Source organism: Eriocheir sinensis, chromosome 60, assembly GCF_024679095.1.
Source record: "Eriocheir sinensis breed Jianghai 21 chromosome 60, ASM2467909v1, whole genome shotgun sequence".
Lineage (NCBI taxonomy): Eukaryota > Metazoa > Arthropoda > Malacostraca > Decapoda > Varunidae > Eriocheir > Eriocheir sinensis.
The window spans coordinates 6155218-6165864 of record NC_066568.1 but is presented as its reverse complement, the minus strand read 5'-3'; the positions used below and the strand labels follow the sequence as shown (position 1 = coordinate 6165864).

General features: G+C 43.4%; 2 protein-coding genes across 4 annotated transcripts in view; one reads left to right on the top strand and one right to left on the bottom strand.

The window, feature by feature from the left end:
* Positions 1-4053: 4053 nt before the first annotated feature.
* Positions 4054-10647, bottom strand: part of LOC126985821 (heparan sulfate 2-O-sulfotransferase 1-like) — a 7621-nt gene continuing 1027 nt past the window's right edge. The window contains exons 2-8 of the mRNA XM_050841246.1: positions 9469-9597; positions 8426-8683; positions 7342-7452; positions 6701-6846; positions 6097-6226; positions 5208-5368; positions 4054-4412 (exon numbers count right to left, since the gene is read on the bottom strand). Of these exons, the coding sequence (XP_050697203.1) occupies positions 4153-4412; positions 5208-5368; positions 6097-6226; positions 6701-6846; positions 7342-7452; positions 8426-8683; positions 9469-9597 (1195 nt within the window). The 3' untranslated portion in view covers positions 4054-4152. The remainder of the gene's footprint in view (positions 4413-5207; positions 5369-6096; positions 6227-6700; positions 6847-7341; positions 7453-8425; positions 8684-9468; positions 9598-10647) is intronic.
* LOC126985820 (probable E3 ubiquitin-protein ligase HECTD2) overlaps positions 6118-10647 on the top strand; it is a 46766-nt gene continuing 42236 nt past the window's right edge. For all 3 annotated transcript variants that reach the window (XM_050841244.1, XM_050841242.1, XM_050841243.1), the window contains exon 1: positions 6118-6245. The gene's annotated coding sequence lies outside the window, so the exon portion shown is untranslated. The remainder of the gene's footprint in view (positions 6246-10647) is intronic.

The following is a 10647-nucleotide window of genomic DNA, read 5'->3' as shown; positions in this document are numbered from 1 at the left end:
CTTCAAAGCAGTACATGTAATTAAAACAACATAATAGTGGATCATAAGGGTAACAAAACCACCAGTATAAAAAAAGTACACCCTTCAATCTTTGTCCCCCACTTGTACATAGCAGAATATAAGGTCATGTCATGTCTTAGAAGATACCCTAAACTTCACTTAACCAAACCAAACCCTGAAGTTACCATACACTTACTAAGACTAATACAAGCAATCACTCCACTTTGATGTTGCTGAAATAATATAAATACCTCAGCGATAAGTGATTAATAATAACCCAACTGACCTATACAGTACATATGATAAAACTTTGAATAGGCATTTGCTTTGACACTGAAATAGTATAGAGAAAAGAATAAGAGTGGGAATTTTATAAGTGACTGATACTGGCACATCTGACTTGTCTAAATAGTACATGTGAACCTGGTAAAAGAATTTGCAATGATGTGAATAACCTCAGCACTTCAGAACGTAATAAGATTGGAAACTACCTGATAAGAGAATTTGTTATGATCTGAAATAACTTTAGCATTTCAGAACGTAATAGATTGGAAACTACCTGATAAGAGAATTTGTTATGATCTGAAATAACTTTAGCATTTCAGAACATAATAAGATTGGAAACTACCTGGTAAGAGAATTTGCTATGATCTGAAATAACTAGCATTTCAGAACGTAATAGATTGGAAACTACCTGGTAAGAGAATTTGCTATGATCTGAAATAACTTTAGCATTTCAGAACGTAATAGATTGGAAACTACCTGGTAACAGAATTTGCTATGATCTGAAATAACTTTAGCATTTCAGAACGTAATAGATTGGAAACTACCTGATAAGAGAATTTGCTATGATCTGAAATAACTTTAGCACTTCAGAACATAATAAGATTGGAAACTAAGTAACAATAACACAACTGATTGATCTAAAGCCCCAAACTCTACATTTAATAAAACCTGGACAAGGAATTCTCTCTGACAACTAATGAAGAAAAAAGTGAGTGAAATGGAGATGATAAATTGAGAAAAAGGGACAACAAGCAAACCAATAGGAATTTAATCTGAATGACTGAAATACTGAAAAAAAAGGTGAAATGGCAAATATAAGGAAAGGGGGTGAGACTCAACCAAACCTTATCTTACGTAGGGCTTTCTACAGGTCCGTGGGAAGCACTGTTTGGGGGTTCCAGTAGCAGCGTGCCATGAGGGACACTATTTGCAGGTAAGGGTCATTAGTGTTACCTGTTGTCACTTCAAGAAGAAAAAGAAAAAAAACACTGAGCTCATCCCTATGCTGTCCAACTGACTAATGCAAGAGTGAACCAGTATCTTCATCCTTCCATCTCTAACCAGTATATTCATTCTCATCTCTTTCAGTAGTACAACTTTCTATTGCAAGAGCTAACCAGTATATCCATTCATCTTTTATTAGTTCTACCTCCTAATGCAAGCTTTAACCAGTACATTTATTCTTATCTCTCATTAGTCCAACTTTCTAATGCAAGAGTTAACCAGTACATTCATTCATTTATCCCTTTCATTGTTCCAGCTTCCTAATGCAAGAGTTAACCAGTACATTCATTCTCATCTCTTTCATTAGTCCAACTTTCTAATGCAAGAGTTAACCAGTACATTCATTCTCATCTCTTTCATTAGTCCAACTTTCTAATGGAAGAGTTAACCAGTACATTCATTCATTTATCCCTTTCATTGTTCCAGCTTCCTAATGCAAGAGTTAACCAGTACATTCATTCTCATCTCTTTCATTAGTCCAACTTTCTAATGGAAGAGTTAACCAGTACATTCATTCTCATCTCTTTCATTAGTCCAACTTTCTAATGCAAGAGTTAACCAGTATAGTCATTCTTTTATTACTCCAACTCCCTAATGCAAGAGTTAACCAGTACATTCATTCTTTTATCCTTTTATTGCTCCAGCTTCCTAATACAAGAGTTAACCAGTAACCAGTAAGTACAGTCTGTCCATTACTATTGAGACATTCTATATAACAATCTGAGGTCTGTCTGTTGATTTCTGTTGTAATTTGCTATCTGTCGTGTCTTAGAAGATGCCCTAAACTTCACCTAACCAAACCAAACCCTGAAGTTACCATACACTTACTAAAATCACACCTGCTTCCTTGCTGATGAGAATAATATTTTTTTAATGTTTTGTTCTTCAAGCATTTGTAAATTATCACAAGCAGTTTATTCCATATTCATTATTCATATGTGAGTGAGTCAGTCAGTTGGATTATGTTATGTTGTTTGATGAGCTTGGATAGGCTGGCGCATTGGTTGGCGAGACCTTTCGGTTCTTCGCCTGACGGTTTACTCTAGCATGACTCATAGGGAAAGGTTATCCAGGTAAGATGAGGTCAGTAATGTGAATTCTGATAGTTTGCACATTTTATTTATATTATTGCACCATCAGAAACAGGAAGACACTGGAGGTATTTGTGGGTCAACAACTACAACACTGTCATGGGAACTAAACATAACTCACACATATAAAAGGTTGCTTATAAGTAAAGATTGCTGATGTCATGGATAGTAGTAGATAATTGTAACCCCCTAAAGTAAAGATTGCTAATAAAAAAAAGATTTGTATTGTACTTTTGTCGGAGTTGATAAACTCTACTAAAGACAAATAAATACTTACACAAATAAATTATAATTATTTTAAGCACAATCTTTTCTTTAGTCATACTTGGTGAAACAAACTCTAGCAGAATAAGTACAAGAATAAATTATAATACTCTATAATTGTACTGTAAGTGTAGATAATATGTACGATTGTCTGACTTAATTGGATGAGGCAGGTTAAAGGGAAGGCTTATACTGATAGTGTTTTCAAGGGAGTTTCAGGTAAGTTTCAAGGGAGTTTCAGGGAAGTTTCAAGGGAGTTTCAAGGGAGTTTTGGGGAAGTTTCAAGAGAGTTTCAGGAAAGTTTCAAGGGAGTTTCAGGGAAGTTTCAAGGGAATTCCAGGAAAGTTTCAAGGGAGTTTCAGGGAAGTTTCAATGGAGTCTCAGGGAAGTTTCAAGGGAGTTTCAGGGAAGTTTCAAGGGAGTTTCAGGTAAGTTTCAATGGAGTCTCAGGGAAGTTTCAAGGGAGTTTCAGGGAAGTTTCAAGGGAGTTTCAAGGGAGTTTCAGGGAAGTTTCAAGGGAGTTCCAGGGAAGTTTCAAGGGAGTTTCAGGGAAGTTTCAAGGGAGTTTCAGGAAAGTTTCAAGGGAGTTTCAGGTAAGTTTCAATGGAGTCTCAGGGAAGTTTCAAGGGAGTTTCAGGGAAGTTTCAAGGGAGTTCCAGGGAAGTTTCAAAGGAGTTCCAGGGAAGTTTCAAGGGAGTTTCAGGGAAGTTTCAAGGGAGTTTCAGAGAAGTTTCAAGGGAGTTCCAGGGAAGTTTCAAGAATATTTCAGGAAAGTTTCAAAGGAGTTTCAGGAAAGTTCCAAGGGAGTTTCAGGGAAGTTTCAAGGGAATTCCAGGAAAGTTTCAAGGGAGTTTCAGGGAAGTTTCAAGGGAGTTCCAGGGAAGTTTCAGGGAAGTTTCAAGGGAGTTTCAGGGAAGTTTCAAGGGAGTTTCAGGAAAGTTTCAAGGGAGTTTTGGGGAAGTTTCAAGAGAGTTTCAGGAAAGTTTCAAGGGAGTTTCAGGGAAGTTTCAAGGGAGTTCCTGGAAAGTTTCAAGGGAGTTTCAGGGAAGTTTCAACAGAGTCTCAGGGAAGTTTCAGGGAAGTTTCGAGGGAGTTCCAGGGAAGTTTAGATGCAGGGAGATTTAGATGCATATGCGTGGGGTCAGGTTCAAGTGCTTACAAATGTAGTTTAAATTTGGAGAAGCATTTGTAAGTGCTCATAAGTGGGTTTAAGTATAGAGAAATAGGTTTTAAGTACATATAAGTGTGATTCAGGGTTTACATGTTGGATTTAAATTTAAATAAGTGTGTTGTAAGTGCATACAAATGGGTTCAGATATTAGAGTGGGTTTAAAATGAATATAAGTGTGTTGTAACTTGTAAGTGCATATGTATGAGTTTCAATGCTTAACCCGGTAGCAGCGGGGATCATGTTTCTTAATGGCACAAATTTGGCCCGTTGCTGCTACACGGTAAAGCCACAAATTTGGCCCATCGCTGCTACCGGGTTAAGAGTGGGTTCAGGTGTCTACGCTGCCCTCGCTAGGTCATTCCCGACTTTCTCTAACAACCCCCATTGTGGCGGTTCGGTGGACTTGGTGGGCAGGGACGTGGTGGACAGGGCGAGGAGGGGTTCAAGGCTACGGTACTGGAGGTGCAGACGTTGCTTCAGGAACTCGTAAAGCTCGTACTCCAGGGCCATTCTCTCCTTGAGGAATGCCACGACCTCCTCCCTCAGGGCCTGGTACTTCTTGGGGTTCTTGTTGGTGAGGCGCTGGGAGGTGAAGTCTGTGGAAAAAAGAAAAAAGGTTGATTGTTGATGGCGGTTCCTGTTGATTTGGTGAAGGTAGGAAGGAAAAAAGGAAGAAAAGAGGGTGCATTGAGTGGTTGATTTGAGGTTTTTGTTGATTTGGTGAAGGAAGGAAGTAAGAAAAGAGGGTGCGTTGAGTGGCTGATTGTGGTTCTTGTTGATTTGGTGAAGGAAGGAAGGAAGGAAAGAAGAAAAGAGGGTGCGTTGGGTGGTTGATTGTGTTTTTTGTTGATTTGGTGAAGGAAGGAAGGAAGGAAAGAAGAAAAGAGGGTGTGTTGGGTGGTTGATTGTGTTTTTTGTTGATTTGGTGAAGGAAGGAAGGAAAGAAGAAAAGAGGGTGCGTTGGGTGGTTGATTTGAGGTTTTTGTTGATTTGGTGAAGGAAGGAAGGAAGGAAAGAAGAAAAGAGGGTGCGTTGGGTGGTTGATTGTGTTTTTTGTTGATTTGGTGAAGGAAGGAAGGAAGGAAAGAAGAAAAGAGGGTGCGTTGGGTGGTTGATTGTGTTTTTTGTTGATTTGGTGAAGGAAGGAAAGAAGGAAGAAAAGAGTTGAGTGGTTGATTCTGTTTTTTGTTAACTTGGTGAAGGAAAGAAGGAAGAAAAGAGGGTTCATTGAGTGGTTGATTCTGTTTTTTTATTAATATAGTCTTGGAAGGAAACAAGTTGGTTCACTGGGGTTCTTGTTGTGTCACAAATTTTGTTAAGCATATTACCACCTGCTGTTTAAGTGTACGTATATAGACCCCTCCCCCTTCCCCCACTGTCCCCCCACTCACCTGAGCTCCAGTACCGCTGTCGCGCCCCCCTGAAGAACATGGGCAGGTAGTGTTCCAGCACGGCCAGGGTGGTGTTCCAGTGCTCCGTCAGTCCAATCACTGCATACTCATGTTCTGCGTTGAATTTGGCCTTCTGCAGCGCCCACCTGTCCCCCCGCTGCCTGGAAGTGAAGGGAGAAGAAAGCATTAGATGTAGATGTGTTGATGTGATGGGCTTCGACTAACCAAACCAAACCGAACCAAACCTAACCTAACCTAACCTTACCTAACCTCCCTAACCAAAAGTAACCTAACTAAACCTAACCTAACCTTACAAACTCACCTCACCTAATCTATTTTGTAATGCCTCCCAATCAACTATGGATCTGGATAGTGTTGTAGGGTATAGATCTATTACTTACCTTCCCTATCTTTCCCATCCCATCCCATCTTTCCCATCCCATCCCATCTTTCCCATCCCATCCCATCTTTCCCATCCCATCCCTTCTTTCCCATTCCATCCCTTCTCTCCCTTTCCTTCCCTTCTTTCTTCTTTCCCATCCCATCCCATCTTTCCCATCCCATCCCTTCTTTCCCATTCCATCCCTTCTTTCCCATCCCATCCCTTCTCTCCTTTTCCTTCCCTTCTTTCCCATTCCATCCCTTCTCTCCCTTTCCTTCCCTTCTTTCTTCTTTCCCATCCCATCCCATCTTTTCCATCCCATCCCTTCTTTCACATTCCATCCCTTCTTTCCCATTCCATCCCTTCTCTCCCTTTCCTTCCCTTCTTTCTTCTTTCCCATACCATCCTTTCTTTTCCATCCCATCCCTTCTTTCCCATACCATCCCATTTTCCCATCCCATCCCATCCCTTCTCTCCCTTCCCTTCCCTTTCTTTCCCTCTACTCACAAGCACTGTTCATGCTGCCCACAGAGGAAGGAGATAGCTGAGGTGAAGTCCCGTGACCCGTCCAGAAGGTCACACTCCAGGTCACCCTCCAGTATGCAGGATTCCAGCTTCTTCCAGTACCATACGCGTCCTGGAATATGGGAATTGAGGTGAGTGTGTGCATGTGTTTGTGTGTGTTTATATATGATTTTTTTTTGTGTTTTTAAAAAGTTCTGTTTTTTCTGTGCTTGATTTTCCTGTTTGCTTTTAATTCCTCTTTTTTTTTTGTTTTTTTCTTTTTATTTATTTTTTGGTGTTTTCTCTACTTTTCCCTTCCCTTCCCTTCCCTTCTCTTCCCTTCCCTTCCCTTCCCTTCTCTTCCCTTCCCTTCCCTTCCCTTCTCTTCCCTTCCCTTGCCTTCCCTTCTCTTCCCTTCCCTTGCCTTCCCTTCTCTTCCCTTCCCTTGCCTTCCCTTCTCTTCCCTTCCCTTGCCTTCCCTTCCCTTCTCTTCCCTTCCCTTGCCTTCCCTTCTCTTCCCTTCCCTTGCCTTCTTCCTTTCCTATTCCTTCCCTACACACTCCAACTCCCTCTCCCACTCATCACCACCACCACCATCACCACTCACCACTTCCAGTCTTCTGTTTCTCCCTCGCACTCATCTCTAGTTTCACTCTGTCATGGTCCACTCTCTTGAAGCGGAAGTAGGACACGAATTTATCCACCGGGTCACGAACTAAGGTCACGTAGGCTGGGCGCATGGTCACGTAGGGGCTGGGTCAGGGAGGGAGAGAGTGGGGTCAGGTCAGGTCATAAGGGATGGTGGGTATGGATGGTTATGTGGGTGAGTGATTGAGTGAGGAAATGAAGGAAGGAAGGAAGGAAGATAAAGAAAGATTGATGGGAAGGTAGAAAGAAAATTACGATAGATAGGAAGGAAGGAAGGGAAGAAGGAGGGAGGGAGGGGGATATAAATTAATAGATAAAGATGTAAAAAAAGAGAAAAAGAGGAATAGAATGAGCATTGTAAGTGAGGAGGGAAGAATGAGAAAGAGGAAAAGAGGGACGAAGAAAAAAAGGAAGAAGGAAGGAAATGGAGGGAGGAAAGAAAGAGAGATCAATGGGATGAAACAACAAATAAAATAAAGTAGAAAACACTGAACGAACCAATGTATCCATAAATCAATCAAATGAATGAACGACAAAAACAACAAACAAAATAACACAGGTAGATACTATAGTGAGGAGGTAATTACTTCGCTAACTCACCTTCTGTGGTGCGTAAAGTTGATGAACATGGAGAAGCGATCATAACTCTTGGGCCAAAAGTTGTACTCAAACCAGGTGGCCAAATTCTTCTGTTCCTCGGCCGTCATTAACCTGCGGAGAGGGAGGTGAAGGCAATCAAGGAAGGGAAGAGATTGGGAGGAAGGGAAGTAATTGGAAGGAAGAGGGGAGGAAGGGAAAAGATGAGATGGGAAGGAAAGGAAAGGGAAGAGAAAGGAAGGGAAGTAATTGGAAGGAAGAGTGGAGGAAGGGAAAAGATGAGATGGGAAGGAAAGGAAAGGGAAGAGAAAGGAAGGGAAGTAAATGGAAGGAAGAGGGGAGGAAGGGAAAAGATGAGATGGGAAGGAAAGGAAAGGGAAGTAAATGGAAGGAAGAGGGGAGGAAGGGAAAAGATGAGATGGGAAGGAAAGGAAAGGGAAGAGAAAGGAAGGGAAGGGAAGAGACAGAAAGGGAAGGTATAAGTATCGTAGATTGTGATAAATATAATAATCCCTTACCTGTGCCTATACACCTGATTTTGCTAGTGGAAGTCATCATTACCCGAATTAACTGACCTAATTATATATCTCACCTTTGCTAACTACCCAATTAACCTCATACCTTTTTTAAATCTAACTACTTCGGCCTCGTTTACACTGTGCGGAGTCTGGGCCACGACAACCCTGCGACTTTTTATTTTTATTTATTTATTTTTATTTTTTTTACGGCAAAGGAAACAAGTCCCCTTCACACTGTGCCGAATCAGCATGCGGCGATCGTTTCTAGACTCCTTCCGACCATGTGCAACCGTTTCACATCAACATATCACACCCAAGACCTCGTATACCCCGAGTCGCTGGGTTGCCGTGGCCCAGAGTCAGCACAGTGTGAACGTGGGTTTAAGTACCTTGCACCCTAATTAACCACCTGACTAACTTCATCATCTAACCTAATTACCTCACCTTCACTAACTACCCAATTCTAAACGTATCAGGGACTTGATCACTGACACTTTCCTTACTTTAATTACCAACAAAGTTACTTTTTTCATACTTCACCATTCTGAGCAACCAAATCAACCAATTACCTCTGCCATGGGGTTCTGTACACATGCTCCTGGTGCTGGTAATCGAGGTCAGGTGCCAGGGACTTGATCAGCTCCACCAGGGTCTGTCCACCAGTGCGGGGAATTCGGTTGAAGAAGAGCCAGATGGTGTCGGGAGTCCTGTTCTGCGCGGAGGGTTGGATGACGGTGTGGTTGAGGCGGGAGAGGACATCCATCTTCTCCCTCCACCCTGGCTCCTCGGTGGTGGTGGTGGTGGTTGATGGTGGATCCAGCTCCAGGCTGATATACAAGATGGGCGATATACCATACCATGATATTCACATAATATTTGCTAGCATTGCAATTAGAGGTTAGATCTGTTAGCCCTACATACTAAAGGAAGAAAGCAAAATTGTAAGGTAATGCATAAGTTTTTATTACATCACAATTCTATAGCACACACTGTAATATAACAAAGTAGTATAAAATTAGGACATACTTTTATTTTTTATTTCCCCCCCTCCTTCACACACATGACTCCCTCCCCTCCCACACACCTGTTTCCCTCCCTCTCACCTGTCTCTCCCTCTCACACATCTGTTTCGCTCCCTCACACACACCTGTTTCGCTCCTTCACACACACCTGTTTTCCCCTTTTACACACCTGTCTTTCCCCTCTCTCCCTCACACACACCTGTTTTCCCCTCTTACACACCTGTCTTTCCCTTCCCTCCCTCACACACACCTTCCCCCCTTCTCTCCTTTTTGCACATCTTCCCTCCCTGCCCTCCTTTTCCACACACATCTGACACCCTCCCTCACACACCTGCCTTTCTTAACACCTCTCCCCTTTCTCTCTCACATCTCTCCCCCTTCCATTCCCTCTCTCTCTCCCTTTCTCACATCTCTCCCCCCTCTCACACCCCTCCTTTCCTTCCCTCTCCCTTTCTCTCCTCCCTCTCACACCCCTCCTTTCCCTCCCTTTCATCTCCCCCCTCTCACACCCCACCTTTCCCTCCCTCTCCCTTTCTCTCTCACATCTCTCCCCCCCTCTCACACCCCTCCCTTACCTCCCTCCCCCTCACCTCTTAGCGTTCATCCCCTCCCCGTAGTCGCTGTAGTCCACGTATTCGGGTTTGTAGTCACGGACGTGGAGGAGCAACATCACCACGTACACTTTGAGGGCCACCACGCACGCCACGTACGGCAGATACCTGGGGGTGTTGGGGTGGGGGGGGGGGTTAGTATGTACGTGGGTGGTGGGAAGAGGTGGAAGGAAGGGAGAGAAAAGGAAGGGGTTTCACAATAGCCTCTCCTCTCCTCTTCCTTCCCCTCCCTTTCTATCTAATCCCTTTCTCTTCCCTTTCCTTCCCATCCCATCCCATCTTATCTTTTCCGTTCCTCCCCTCCTCCTTCCATTTACTTCCCTTCCTCCTCATCCCTTCTCTTCCCTTCCCTTTCCTTCCTTTCCTTTCTCTCCCCTTTCCTTTCCATCCCATCCCATCTTATCTTTTCCCTTCCTCCTCCTCCTCCTTCCATTTACTTCCCTTCCTCCTCATCCCTTCTCTTCCCTTCCCTTTCCTTCCTTTCCTTTCTCTTCCTTTTCCTTCCCATCCCATCCCATCTTATCTTTTCCCTTCCTCCCCTCTTCCTTCCATTTACTTCCCTTCCTCCTCATCCCTTCTCTTCCCTTCCCTTTCCTTCCTTTCCTTTCTCTTCCCTTTCCTTCCCATCCCATCCCATCTTATCTTTTCCCTTCCTCCCCTCCTCCTTCCATTTACTTCCCTTCCTCCTCATCCCTTCTCTTCCCTTCCCTTTCCTTCCTTTCCTTTCTCTTCCCTTTCCATCCCATCCCATCCCATCTTATCTTTTCCCTTCCTCCCCTCCTCCTTCCATTTACTTCCCTTCCTCCTCATCCCTTCCCTTCCCTTTTCTTCCTTTCTCTTCCCTTTCCTTCCCATCCCATCCCATCTTATCTTTTCCCTTCCTCCCCTCTTCCTTCCATTTACTTCCCTTCCTCCTCATCCCTTCTCTTCCCTTCCCTTTCTTCCACAATACCACCCTCTTTCCCTCTCCCTTCCCCCTCTTCTTCCCTTCCCTTTCCTTCCCCCATGCATATCTGTCCTCCCCTCCCCCCTTGCCTTTGTCGTGGTGGGTAGGCCTATATAGTCCTTAGGTGTTATTGTTGTTTTTGTTCTTGTTTTTTCTTGTTTTTGTAAGATGGAGGGCGTGGAAGAAGAGGGGGATCGTGGCATGGTGGTTGT